The sequence below is a fragment of the Anguilla rostrata genome, chromosome 3, assembly GCF_018555375.3.
Source record: "Anguilla rostrata isolate EN2019 chromosome 3, ASM1855537v3, whole genome shotgun sequence".
NCBI lineage: Eukaryota > Metazoa > Chordata > Actinopteri > Anguilliformes > Anguillidae > Anguilla > Anguilla rostrata.
Window position 1 is genome coordinate 44,252,988 of NC_057935.1, and position 14,614 is coordinate 44,267,601.

Below are 14,614 nucleotides of genomic sequence, written 5' to 3' on the forward strand. Positions count from 1 at the left end.
GCAATGGGCCATATAAATTCCATTTTGCGCCTGTGCGTAGCTTACAACCACTGCCGTGCATAGTGGAGTTAGCGGGCTGTTTGTTCGATTTCATCCAAGTCATTCTCAGTATCCTATATAGTTGGACATTTTTAAGACACCTTTGCTGTCCCGAAAAGGTTGGGCTAAATGAAGCAATATTCAGTCCGTTTTTTTCCAGTCACCAACAGAACTCAGCCAAGCTTTTAAAGTCGTGAATACAAATTGGAGTCTTAGGATGCATTCGAAAATGTTTAAATCACTATATGAAATGTACAGTGTTTATATTGCCGTTGTGAACTTATGCTGACCGTTTTACTGATCTTCTGAAAAGATTGTGTTGACCTAGCCTACACAATGAAAGTTGTGTATTCAAACCGTTGGTTCAAGGAGTGAAGCTTAATGACAAAAGAGCTGTCTTGAGCGGAAATAATTTCCTCAAGTTGACGTGAATATATTCCGATTGCTACTGGATTATAATTTTTCAAAACGAACATTTTAATGTATTGACATTTTAATACCCGGAACCTAGTAGTACGAGGGACATTTTCACTGTCGACATCGTTTTGAGTTGCACTCTTCCAGTTCCAGTAGCCTACAGTGGATGTCACAGTTCTGTGAACTTAAAATGTTTACAGGCAGCCCATCTAATATAAGCGAGGGGTGGTTTTAAATTTGTGAAATTATGAAACGTTATATTAAATTTTAAAATACAATTTTACTACCCGGAGATGACAGGGGTGCAGAACTGCATCCTAAAGCGACCAGGCGTTGGAGTAGGCGTTCTTGTCACTGATAATGTTTTGAATCCTAATTGTGTACTCCTGGGGAAGCGAAAAGGCTCGGTTGGTAAAGGTACTTATCAGTTACCTGGAGGTCATTTAGAGTTTGGGTGAGTGGCTTGTGTATGAGAAATGTATTTATGGATTTCTTTATTTATTTGAGCTATGTAGCGTAATTTTCTCTTTATAGGGAGACGTGGGAAGAGTGCGCTGCTCGGGAGGTTTTGGAGGAGGCGGGAATACACCTGAAAAACGTCCGCTTTGCATCGGTGTTGAACTCGATCAAACTGACGGAAAACTACCACTATGTAACCATCATTATGCAGGGCGAATTGGACAGGAGCTGTTCCGCTGAGCCTGTGAATTTGGAACCTGATAAAAATGAAGGTATAAAGGTTATTTTTAGACCTCATGTCCCAGATGCAGAGTAGTTTTTTTAATGTCTTTGTGCACTCAGACATGTAGCCTACGTCTCGATACAGTTTTTTAATGGGTGTTTTAAGAGGGTCTTTTTTGTACAAATATGCTCAACTAGTAAACTAGTCAAGTTGAGAATTATTTTGCAAGTGTACTAGCTTACACGAACCATAATTTACCAGAGGTGGAAAATCCATGTTTGGAAAGTAAAAGTCATCCCCAGTATTTTGTTCCAGTTACCTGGATTTGCCAATTAGCACAATTCTTCAGCTAGGAGGTAGAACTAATTGGTGATATCATCTGGCTGAGTTCATGGGTGGAAGAAACACATGGTAGAACTTACTTTCTGACCTGTGAAATTTCCACTTCTGTGATTTACTGCTTAGTTTACTAGTTGAGCATTTTTGTGCAGTAAATGGCAACTAGTGGCATAAACATTTTATATCAAAAATAGACATTGGAACATGTTTATCAAGGTACAACATTGTGCAGGAGAAAGTACTAGTGTAAGAAAAAACTTGATTTAAGGTCAGTGCTTTGATGACATAAGTGTCTTATTTCAGACTTCTTATTTAGACTTACTGTAACCCTTGATTGGTAGACTGGGAAAACTATGATGTCGCTGGAGGTGTTGGTGGGCCAGTATAAAGCAGTCTTCCTCCTGGACCACGTGCATTTCAATGCCTCAACTCAATGATGAGGGTACTGTGCTTAAGGAGGTCCAATCATTTGGATGCAATATAAATTTTTGGCTCTGACTTGCGCTGTGGTCATTGTAGATGTTATGGCACTTCTAAGGAGAGTAGCAGTGCTTATGCCATAACCTGGTCCGTTTCCCACAAGAACAGTCTCTGACTGGCCACACCATTCCTTGCATTCGCTACCCATTTATAATTCCTCAGATAGCCGCTGAAAATGACTACCTGGCAAATTATATCTTCAATTTGCCATTCCCTGACATGGTTAAATAAAGTTTGAGCATCAGGGTCTGGAAAATGTGCCATTGCTTTTTACACTGTGTACTGTTACAGGGTGGGCTTGGACCAGATGGGAGGACTTCCCTCCAGAGGAACAGCTGTTTCTGCCCCTGGCATGTCTAAGGCAACAAGGCTTTCAGCCATTTTGGGATGGCCCTGCTAAAGGAGACGGAGCTGTAAAATGTAATGGAAAAGCATAACAGGAGTATTGGAGCCACACAGGAAAAACAGCCAGGTTTACTCAAAACGTTGTAGTTATTTTCAAAGTAGGAAAGCATATTTAACAACCCTTTTCACAATTCACCGAGTCTAATGTGAATTGTTGGTATTAAGTTAAATGTGTATTTTTAAATAAACGACATTCATTTTTTATATATTTTTATTTGTCATTCTTTGTTAGTTACCCTCACACCTAACCATTTTCCAATAAGCTTTGACAGTGTGCCACAGTAAACTGAACTTTGCTGTTTAGTCTGGAGCCAAAGAATGTGATTGTCTGTCAAATCTGCTGGTTCTGCTAAGGCATCGTAACTGTATTTTTTTTTTCCTTTTATACTAACCACAGGTTTCACATGGGATAGCCATGTTAGTCACCCACCTCTCTTTGAAAATAACCCTACAAACATGATTCCAGAGCAGTTATTTCTGTTTTATAGAACAATGTTGAATACTGTGCAGTTGAGGACCTCATAGTTCCATTCATAGAAACAGGAAAACAAAGCTGTAACTGAGCACAGCCATTTCCTCACACAGGCACACACTGTATACTACGATATTGTGCTGTGAAACTGAAAGTGATCCATTTGGAATAAGACTTATAGTCTGGTAAAGGTCTAATTCCTGACATTACATAACAGAGATCAAAATCCAGTTTATAGAAGAAAGTACATGTTGGTGAGTGGTGGTTCTTATGGTGTAGGCAGAATGTCACAGAGCAATAGCTGTGGCTCATTTACATATTTTTGTGCAAAATGTATCAGAGAGGTTGTGGTCATTGCAGCTGATCCAGGAAGAGTGTTGTTTTTATTTTAATGTATTATTATTTAATTTTTATTTCTTTGAATTTTTGCCAGAACAGCATTCACATGTTTGTGTTCCTATGTGTGCATGTCCTGGGTATGTTTGTGACACCTAGTGAATGGAATGTATACTATCTCAAATGCATGAAAAACAATCATTCATAAGTAGACATCTTTTATATAGCAGTTGTCAGGTAGCTATTTTGTGTACTGGTGAAGTTCATAAAGTATATGTTGTTTTGAAACGTGGAGCTAAGCATATCTGCAGGTAACAGCATTATCATTGCAATGGGTGGCTGCCTTCATAAAGTATATTTCCAAATATAAAAGCTGGGTAGGTCCTGAGAAATAGAAGAGGGGGGCAGGGGGATACGGGAGGTAGCTGACACACCTAGTCTGCCTGTTGTCAGACGTCCTGCGTCTGTATTCTGACTTCGCAAAAGCCCTTATCAAGACAATTCTAAACCCATAAACTTCTAAAACCCACTGGTTGATTGGTGTATGTGGAACAAATTCCTTTACAAAGCACAATAGCAGTCCAGTTCTCTGCTCACAACATGTCAAATGATGACTTGGCTCTTTCTCATTTTCTCCTTCTGATACCCAAATTTAGGCATGTAGGCCTATGTCTACATGCGTGGCTGACATTGCAGTTTGAATGTCCACCCACCACCTGAAGCACAGAACTCCTGTTCCTCCGAGCAAAGGATTCCCCATGGACTCTTCAGTGGCAGTAGATAGCTCTACAGTGTCTCCCTCCTCCTCAGCTAAGATTCTTGATGTGACCCTGGATGACTAGCTGAACTTCTTGGGACACATTGCAGGAACTATCCAGACAGTCTACAATTTTGAACACCCTTAACTGGCTACCTGCGGTTGCCTGCATTCAACTCAAATCTGTCTACCTGGCATACCAAACTGAATGGCACTGCCCCTTCCTATCTTCATAAAGACAGTAATGACATACATTCCAAATAGACCTCTCTGTTCAGCATCCTCTCTTCAGCTGGCTGTCCCATCATTTTGAGCAGCTGGCAGCTGCTGCTCATGCTTCTGGCTCTTCTCTGTTTTCATCTCCTGATGGAGGAACAACCTTACCCAGTCAGTCAAGAAGGCAGATTCACTGGCTTCTTAAAACTCACTTTTTCAGACTGTACCTCAAGCTTTCTATTCATTTACATATCCCTAACCCTTATCTCTCTTGTAGGCCCTGAGGCATGATTGTGACTGGCACTTGTATTACTGTCCTTTTGCCTTTCTCTGGCTATTGTGGTTTGCTTACCATGTGAAATGTCTGCTAAAATAGACATAAGCCATGTGTCTTGGATAAGGGTGTAGGCCTATGCCAATAATTCATGTACAATAAGAGGCGACTGAAATCATCGGTATGAAGGAAAGGATACAAGTCATTTCCCCGTGGATTTGGTTTCCATAGATAACACCCTCTGCTGGTGAGGTTTCAGTCACAAGGGGAAGTTTTTCCGGTATTAGATGTAATCGGATAGCACCAAAGGTCGGTGAGTGTTTATCTGCGTGATGGTTTAAGGCACAACAGAGGGCGAAAAGAGAAAGCTGTTGAACAAGAAATCAGAGGAACCTGAGAAGAAAGCAGTTGTAGATTTTCTTCGTTCAATTTGATATATAAAAGAACACGCAGTTTTCACAATGGTTAAAGTGTCATTTAATGCATCGCTGGGGCAGAAAGAGCCAAATAAAGAAGTGGAAAATAGCGAAGTCCTCATTCCAGAGTCCAGGGTAAGTTGAGCATTAAGGCTATTCGCGCAGCAGACGGTTGACGGAGTAAATTAGTCCTATTTAATGATAAATGAAATACAAGAGAAAACTTAATGGGTGTGTGTTCGCTAGCTGCTTAACCTAATGCATAAGAAAATACACGAAAGCCAATCAGGGTGTGTAGATTACTTTAGTCTATCTTGTCTATGCCGAATGCAAACTGGATTGTGAACGTTTGTGTAAAAAAAGTGATCTCCAAAATCATTCGACTTATTCGTCTGAAATTTCGCAAAAAAGTCTGACGTCCACACTAAAAGGTAGCCCAGGCTGCATGTATTTGGAAATTTTTGTTAGTTAATTATTGGGTTTAATTGTCTATGGCGCACGAATTTAGGATGTACATGTTACAGCCCACTGGCACATTATTGATTCATATTTGATTGTACTGTGAAGCAAACTATTGCTCGTTTTTTATTCAGCTTTTTTACACTATCACATCACTTGTCAACTGATGTCTAGCAAAACAGCAGTTATGTGTACTTTGAAGCACACGATGTTTTCACAGAATGTGCTGTTACCTGGTGTGGCAAGCCCTAGGCTATGTTGGTAACGGATCAGAGACTGCAGAAAAACACTTTGTTTTTGTTTTTTGCTTAACTTTCCTTGTTCCGTCTGTAGTTTTGTTCACAAATGAACACGATGACATGGCCGCCAATATTAAGAACACACCACTCCAGTCTAAAACTTTTCCAAGACTTAAAGTAGCTACCAAGGTCGCAAGTGCTGATTTACGCACTTTCCCCTCCGGTATAAAGATGTAGGGGACAGCCCTGAGTTATGATAATTTGTCGCGGCGAAGGTACCGGTAGTGTGCAGTTTGTCCCCATAACTAGAGTAAATTCCCAGCCCCCCGCCCGTCCACCCCTTCCCATCCTAAACGGTCTAGGACAGGACAGCAATCATAGAGCAGTTAAACGGATGCACAAGTGTTGTACTCGCTACTTGGACCATAATTACAATGCGTTATCATCACTTGACAGTCTGTTCATTGCTGCCACTTGTATATTTGAATGTACGTGCATTTTAAAAAATCCTGCGTAACTTCAAATGACCATATGGCAGTCAGAAACATTTTTCAATTTTCAAAGTAAACTCCTCAGAAAAAGTTTGGAAATTTGTGTTTGGTCGATTATATCTCTGTTGTCACTGTATTATAAGCATTGTATGTTATATCATTGGAAAGCCTTTTCATTTCCCTTTACAATGATGTCCCATTTGTAAGGATCATGCATTTGTGGGATGAGCAGCACAGCTGATTATGTGGGATGGGTCCCAAATGAAATGTGCCAAATTTCCCTCGCAATGTCAATGGAATGGCCTGCCAACAGCGTAGACCTCAACCCAATTGAACACTTGTGGGATCAGTTCGGGCATGCTGTACGTGCTAGAGTGACCAACGTAACCACGTTGGCTGACCTGCGACAAATCCTGGTTAAGGAATGGAATGCCATCCCACAGCAACGCGTGACCAGGCTGGTGACCAGCATGAGGAGGAGGTGCCAGGCTGTTGTGGCTGCGTATGGTTCTTCCACCCACTACTGAGGCTCCTGACTGTTTGCTCAATGAATAAAGCGTAAAATTACCAATATGTCTTGTTTGTTCCTTGTTACTGATTGAGAGTTCAGTCATCCAATCCCTCAAACAACTCAAAACAATAGAGTCAATACCAACAGGAGAATACACTGTTTGACATTGGCAGGGAAATTTGGCACATTTCACTTGGGACCCCACCCACATAATCAGCTGTGCTGTTCATCCCACAAATGATGATCCTTACAAATGGGACATCATTGTAAAGGGAAATGAACAGGCTTTCCAATGATATAAGATACAATGCTAATAATACAGTAACAACAGGGATATGATCGACCAAACACAAATTTCCAAACTTTCTTTGAGCAGTTTATTTAGAGATTGTGTGAACACTGAGTAAACTATTGCTTTAGTTATTACAGATCATTATTATTTTGGCGGTCCTTGTTGCCGTGGGGGGATGGGAGGTACAGGTTTATGGTAAATAGGAATTGCACACGAGAATGGAGTGTTGGCTGGCACTGAAAAACTGCAGTGGTGAGGACAGGATTAAAGTTGCATAATGCAGCATGTGTAGGCTTGTTCACCTGGTTTGCGTAATATTAAAGGGCCTGAAGCCTGTGCTGGGAGCTGCACCTGCCATTAGTTCCTCTTTTTTCATTTAATACTAAATAGGAACAAACAGTGCAATTTAGCGGACAGGAGAGGAGTAGGAGAGTAAGGAGAACACAGCAATCTGGCCAATGACAATGAATACTGGTTCCGTCATTTGGGAAAGTAGAACTCATTCTGCACAGTCTACCATTCATCGTAAATGACATTTCCTGGGAAAGGAGTCCATGGCTCTTGGTCTTGCTTGTTCATCCAGAGTTAAATTGACGGGTTGTGCTCCCAGGCACTCGTAAGGCTTAACGCTGGCTTATGCTTTATCTGTGCGGTTGTAGAGTTCTGGTGACAAACGGACTGTATTGTTGTTTCTGATGTCATGAGCTGAATAGGTACTGTATTGGACATTGTGATGTCAGAGCTGTGGAGAAAGTTTGTGACCAAATTTGCTTTATTGGCATGACCAGTAAACATTGACATATGGTATAAAAGCATATGAGAAATGAAAAAGAATACGTAAATGCAGCAAAGAAAAATATATTTACATTAGAATAACTATGGGATACATATGGGTCTCAATTAATTATATAAATCTTTTTCATTTTTTGTCCCTCAAGTTGTTGCATGTGCTGATGTCACATATTATCTCCTGTCACTCAGTAGGAAAAGCAACCTGTTTTCCTCTGAGAAGATTCAAGACAGATTTTCTTAATTTTACATTTCGAATTACAAGGCTATTTCTTCTCTGTACTTTGTGCACTTTCTTTCTCTGTTTCTGTGTTGCTTGTTTGCTTCAGCCGGACAGGCTGTTTCCTGTGGAGCCCTGGCCAACAGTCTCCCTTCAACAACATAGCCCTCCTCCGTAAACAAGCTACATCCAACTCAACACAGAATGCACAGAGCTGCCACTTAGCTCAAAAAGAACATGTCTCTCACACCACAGTCACCCAGAGAGTGAGAGCCAGACCTTCACTTGTTCACACTGGGCATGTACAGAATACACTAGGGAAAACTTGAAAATCACCTCATTAATTCTTGGTACTTTCAAAACATTATGTTGTTTTATTACTCTATCAGTTCCAAACAGCACTGTTTCTATATCATCCACCTATATTTTAGAGAAATAAGAAAGTAGCATTAATGAAAGAAAAGCAAAAAGGGAAAAACCAAAACAATGAAGAGAGAAAAGAAAGAGGGAAAGGAAGAGGGAAAGCACAAAAGAGTTGGAGAGGAAGGGAGGGAGTGAGAGCAGTAGGGGCCCTGGTACATTTGGTGGTCAAACTATTTAAGAGGTTTCCTTGTATCTGGTCTCTAATATGTCTGTGTGCCTGATGTTTGTGTAGCTGTGGTTATGTTTAAACTGTGTTTGCTTTGAATTCCACAGTATTCCGTAACCATGTGCAATCACAAAGGAGCTGCTCTTTAATCATTCTATAATACATTTTCCAGTAATGACATTTCACAGACCTGTGACACATTTTGTACACCACTCTTTAAAATGGACTTCATGTTCTGTGAGAGCAGAATCTTATCTATTTTTCTCATTGAGAGTAGATTTTGTTTCATATCTGATACTGGGCTCACAGCCTAAATTCCTTTGAGGAGTCACTCCTTTATCTATTTTAACCCTCCTGTTCTGTTCATTTTTTAGGTACAGCAAAAATGTTCCCGGGTCAATCCCCATACAGGGGGGGTTTGCAAATACATGAAATGAACCATTTTCATTTAAAATGTTGATTACACTAATTAAGGCCAGTAGAAGAAGTTTCATACTGAACAAATAATTTTAAGTATTTTTCCTAGATTTTCAAACTTTAAAAAGGGTCAATTTGACCCGCAACATAACAGGAGGGTTAAATGTTTCTCAGGATGAACTAAGCCTATCAGTAATTCAGGAATTCAACCAATCAGTTTCAGAACTTTTAGCATGCCTTTTTAAGGGCATCTACCTGCCAAGACTTGACTGAAGTGCTTTATTGAGAGGTGTGGTTTAGTTTACACCTCAGGGGCACTAACTGATAATTTACCCTTTTATTATAAAAACAGAAGTGGCTTTGTCCTTTGTAGGGCACTGTTAACGCCTCAGGCAACCTCATGGTTATGAAATAATATTTAATATTAATAGCGATTGGTCATATTGTACTTCTGAAATCACTCTGTCTTGTATCAGGACACTGGAGAGGTAGGCAGAGCTAAGGTGCATGGGAAGGCCGTCTCCAGATGCCTGGTCGCTGTGCGGTGTGCGATGTCAGGGTTCTGTGTGCAGGTTAGCATGAGTAGAATGTCCCAGGTTTTCCTCAGGTGACTGGCTACCAACCAGGGAAATCCACACCTGGATTAGTGCACTTGACGGTGGGGAAGAGGTCGCCTGCCTGCCTCTGTCCGTCTCTCCCAGTCAGTCTCCCCCTTCCTCCATCGACTGGATAACTCCGGTTTAAGGATGGATATGAATTAAACTTGGACACAGCGCCTTTTATACAGGAAGGAATGACGGCATTTCAGCGACAGTACAGCACATGATTAGCGTAACAGAGATTTGTAATGTTCTGGCTGCTCTCTTATGGCACAAAAGCTTGGATTTCTTTTTCTTTTTTTGTTTTGAAATTATACATTTCAAGCTATACATGAATTTACGTTAACTGATAACGTATATATATATATTTTTTATTTTTATTTTTTATTTAAGCTATGACACACCCATTAGATGTTGGATGCATGCCATACTGAATTGATTTAATAACTTTTATAGATTTATTTCTTATTGTATTTTTGGTCCAATTTATGGTGTGTCAGGTCTGTGGTTATTATGTAGAGAAATGCTGTGTTATATTACTGTGTCCACACTGCTCCTGGCCCTGACGAGTGTGTGTGTGTGTGTGTCTCTGTGCAGGAGCTGGAAAATGGGGTTTCTGTTTTGAGGCAGTGCAGGGCCTGGTGCATGTGCCTAGGCCTGGCCATCATGCTGTCAGGTGTGGTTTTGGGTGGAGTCTGTCTCTACAGGAAGGTACAGGTACCCTTCTCTGCTTTCTACCTGTGTGAATCAAGTGAAAAGTAGGAAAAGAGCGTGGACTGTGCCACTCCTTAAAAAATGTGGGCGGAGCTGTGGGAGAGGGTGGGCGTGACTGTCCTCAGTGCTGTTCTTTGCAACAGGAACGGATGTATTTTTGCCGGGTGAGGGGTGAGGACATTGAGGAAGATTTCATGGTGCGGGACAGGGACATGGCAGTGCCATCCCGCCTGCGGGACATCCAGGAGACAATCCGTGTGCTCCAGGACGATGAGGTGGAGCTCATCGACGTACCTATGCCTGAATTTGGTGACAGCGACCCCGCCAAAATCGTACACGACTTCCCTAGGGTGAGACACACTTCCCTCCCTACCTGTAAAAAAATAAAATGTATTGAATTTTTGCTTATCCTTGCCTACTGGCACTTCACTCGAATTTATATGTGGATTGAGGATTTATGACACTAACAATGGGAGGAGCCACCATATTATGAACCAATCACTACTCTGATTGTTTCAAACAAATATGTTTTTAACAGCTCTGCCCAGTGCAGTGTTCATAAACCAATGGTCCCATTACTGCCTGGACACTCAGCTGTTTAAGTGGATATTTGTGAAAGCATGCTGTTCTCTGGCAGAGGCTGACCGCATACCTGGACCTGAAACTGAACAGGTGCTACATCATCCACCTCAACACCTCCATCGTCATGCCCCCCAAGGACTTTCTGCAACTTCTGGACAACTACAAGGTAGTGAGAGCGAGAGAGAGCAGACAGCTGGGTCTCTGTAGAGTATCATTAACAATTGTGGTGTAGCCTAGTTGCTATTTTTGTTTTTCGTCCCCCATTAAGTATTTTGGTTCACTGGTTATTTCATCATGCCAGTACTTTTTATGCTTCATGCTTAAATTCTTTAAACATGCTTGATTTTTTTAATGTAGAAAAGAAGTTCTGCTTAAAATTTTGCGTGTGTGTGTGTGTGTGTGTGTGCATGTGCGTGCGTGTGCGTATGTTGCATGTGTGTGCATGTGTGTGTGCCTGTGTGTGCGTGTGTATGTTGCATGTGTGTGTGCGTGTCTGTGTGCTCACTTCACCAGGCTGGGATGTACCTGCCACAGTCCTATGTGGTCCATGAGCAGATGATGGTGACTGAGCGTGTGGACAGTGTAGACCTGGGATACTTCATCCGCAGCCTCTGCTACGGCAAAGAGACCTACAGGCTGCAGCGCAGAGATACTGTACTGGGTGAGTTGCGTCTTTCACTGACAAGAGAAAGCACTATACGGACAACACAGGACCAACAGATGTGCTACAGCTGTACTTCCTGGTCAGTTCAAGTCTTAATAGGATTTGCTTACTATTTAGTGATTAGTGAGCTACACAATTCTGAAACTAGGCAGTGTATGCAGGAGTGCCTATGCTCAATTGAAGAAAATGTCTCTCACACACACACACATGCACACACGTTGATTGAGTTGAGGTAATGCAGTACTTTGTAGCGCATGCTTTTCTGCAAGTGTAATTTGTCTCCCTTGTTACAGGCATGCGGAAGCGCGAGGTGCAGATCTGCCACAAGATCGTCCACTTCGAGAACACATTTGGAGTGGTCACCACGATCTGTGAGCCGCGAATTATGGTGTCGTCCGCTTCCAGTCAAAGACATCTGATTCTGCTCTTGTTGTTAAATGTGTTGTTTGTGTTGGGATGTTGCTGATCAGCTGAGTGTCCAGGTAATGATGGGACATGTGGTTTTTTTGTAATGTGCTGCAGTTACATTTAGCAATGGGTTTTGTTCATGTAAAGTTGTCTCCTTATCTTTTAGCAATATATACAGTTGGACAGATATATACAGTATGTGAACAAAAGTTTCCATGTGTATATCCTCTCTATTTTCCTCATCTCTACCTTTCTCTTCTGGATCTAACAGCTAGTTTGGGGATGTAATGAAAACCAGGTTAAAGAAATTTGTGGATATATATTTTTAGATTATCTAAATGAACAGAAATTCAGAAATGCTGCTGCAAAAAAATCGTAGGAAAACTGGAGGTAGCTGTTTTAAGTGCACATAAATCTCGCTAGCCCTGGGGATTTTTTAGGTTTAATAGTTTCATTTTTTGTATTAATGAAAACACACTGCAGAAATAAACTATTTTGTTAACAGAAAAACTATATTTGTGCTGGGATTGCTTATCTTGAAATAAGAATGTTTAAGATTCAAGTTAAATGTATAACGTCTGTATTTTATAATAATTTCTTATTTTAAGAATCTTTTTGAACATTTTGTTGTTTTTTCTTTGGAATAAAATTACAGAATTATAAAGATTTTCACCACACATCCTGGTGCACTTGTTTGTAAACAACCTCTGTAAAATGAAAAAAAAAAACTAGAAATGACCATTCCCTGATTTGACATTCCCACAGGCAAATGTTCTGGGGGGTAGGGGGGGGGGGGGGGGGGCTTGACAATGCATTATGTAATAACACCGCATTATGTACTAACTACAATTAAATTTCACTTCATATGTAATAACACCCGATTGTATATGTCACTTTGTAGTATCGAATGTATACATTTCACTCATTTATACACCCGCATTTTGTAATAATTTGCCGCGTTTGGAATAAACAGCCTTATGTAATAACCAACCAAAATGGATGTCTTCATTCATAAAAATCGTTATAACATTATAACAGTAATGTTTATTTTATGCTTTCTAGCATGAATCATACTGACCTTGAATTGCCACTGTGTATGAAAAATGTGTTATAAATAAAGTTACATTGACTTGGAAGAGGGAGAATAAGCAGTGTTGGGCAAGCTACTTGGAAAGTGTAGTGAGCTAAGCTACCAGTTACTCTACATGAAATGAAGCTTCACTACACTGAAGCTACCCCCAGAGAAATATAGCAAGCTAAGCTACAGCAACATGGCAAAAGTAGTTTACTAAATCAAAGCTATTTATTTATTTTTTTTTTACATTGAACCAACTTCATTCCAAGTCAATGCTATCTCAGTGATCAATAAAACTGTCAGTCAAACAGATAGGCAGGCAAAAAATGTTCAGTTCAATTGTTTATTAATCAATAAGCTGTGCTCTCTGCTCTCACTGCTCCAAAACCAATTTGGCAACGAAAAAAAAAAAGTGCTCCACATAATAACAAAAAGCAGGTGTCGAGAGTGTGTGTATGTTCATCTGTGTTTATTTGTTTGTGTGCGCGCGCGCACATGTATGCACGTGTGTGTGTGTGTCTCCTGACATTTGTGTGTACCAGTACTTAGATGTTTGTGTCAGTATAATACTCAGTGTCGTGCAGTATCTATGTCTCCATGAACCCTCAAGTACAGTTTCTATTAAGCTGAGGAATACAGTTACACTTGTAGTTTTGACCAATGAAACATACTACTAATCTACTGAACTAATAGTATCTTTTTAAAATGAATTTTGAGTCAGTATGATTCATGCTAGAATGCATAAAATAAACGTTGTTATGTTATAACGATTTTTATGAATGAAGATATCCATTTTGGTTATTTGGTTATTACATAAGGCTGTTTATTACAAAATGCGGCAGATTATTACAAAATGCGGGTGTTATTACATAATGAAGTGAAAATTTATTACATTTTGTCGAGTTACTACAAAATGCAGCAGATTATTACAAAATGTGGGTGTTATTACATAATGAAGTGAAAATTTATTACATTTTGTTGAGTTACTACAAAATGCGGCAGATTATTACAAAATGCGGGTGTTATTACATAATGAAGTGAAAATGTATTACATTTTGTTGAGTTATTACATAATGCGGTACCCACTGCAGTCCTCCAGCTTCAACTTATCTTGTTTTCAAGTTCTGCTTCACTGTGTATCTGGTCTTCAGTTTATGAGCCAAGGTCCTTGGGTGGGGGGGTGGGGGGGGATCGGGGGTGGGAGGGGATGCAGCGTTGGCAGGGGCAGGCAGTGGTCACAGTCTCGTCTTTTCCTCTCCCCATTCATCACTGGCCCCACCCAATGCCAGCCAAACCACTGCTAGTACGTAATGAAATGCTTCTGCTGTGTATCGCACCCATCCCTGTTGCTTTTTTGAACTACTACACACAATTAAAAATAGTAATAACTCACATAAGAATATGTTGTTTTCAACAGGCCACTCAGTCCCTCCGGGCTGGTTGTTTGACTATAGAGCCAGGTCACTGTGTGTGGGAGGGGAATTGCACGCACACACACACACATTCATTGCCTGGAATTGTTCTATGTGTGTTTAGATGGACTGGACGGCAGCCAGATTTCTTTTCAAGGTCACTTGGTTTGGTCCTGGAAATCCTGTAATTCATTTACTGTACCTGCTGTAGATATGGAAAAGTATGCGAGGGAAACTCTGGCTGATTGCATCAGTGTGGACCCTGATGCAAGTCTTTTTTAAGCACATTTTTGTTGGGCTTTTTTCACCAAACAAAGATC

At 40.6% G+C, this 14,614-nt stretch overlaps 2 protein-coding genes across 4 annotated transcripts; both read left to right on the top strand.

Annotated features, from left to right (window-relative positions):
- The first annotated feature begins 113 nt into the window (after positions 1-113).
- nudt15 (nudix (nucleoside diphosphate linked moiety X)-type motif 15) lies at positions 114-2,566 on the top strand. Its single transcript, XM_064327831.1, has 3 exons — positions 114-910; positions 991-1,187; positions 2,249-2,566. Exons 1-3 carry the CDS (start codon positions 750-752, stop codon positions 2,392-2,394), a joined length of 504 nt encoding a protein of 167 aa, XP_064183901.1. The 5' UTR covers positions 114-749; the 3' UTR covers positions 2,395-2,566.
- Positions 2,567-4,632: 2,066 nt separating this feature from the next.
- On the top strand, positions 4,633-12,511 carry LOC135250955 (integral membrane protein 2B-like). 3 transcript variants are annotated; one of them, XM_064327828.1, is made up of 6 exons: positions 4,633-4,968; positions 10,037-10,166; positions 10,301-10,503; positions 10,791-10,901; positions 11,249-11,396; positions 11,693-12,511. In XM_064327828.1, exons 1-6 carry the CDS (start codon positions 4,879-4,881, stop codon positions 11,863-11,865), a joined length of 855 nt encoding a protein of 284 aa, XP_064183898.1. In that variant the 5' UTR covers positions 4,633-4,878; the 3' UTR covers positions 11,866-12,511. The 3 variants fall into 3 exon arrangements, with proteins under 3 accessions (XP_064183898.1, XP_064183899.1, XP_064183900.1); XM_064327829.1 differs by having other exon boundaries at positions 10,037-10,150; positions 10,297-10,503; XM_064327830.1 differs by lacking the exon at positions 4,633-4,968 and adding an exon at positions 9,377-9,412.
- The last annotated feature ends 2,103 nt before the right edge of the window (positions 12,512-14,614 follow it).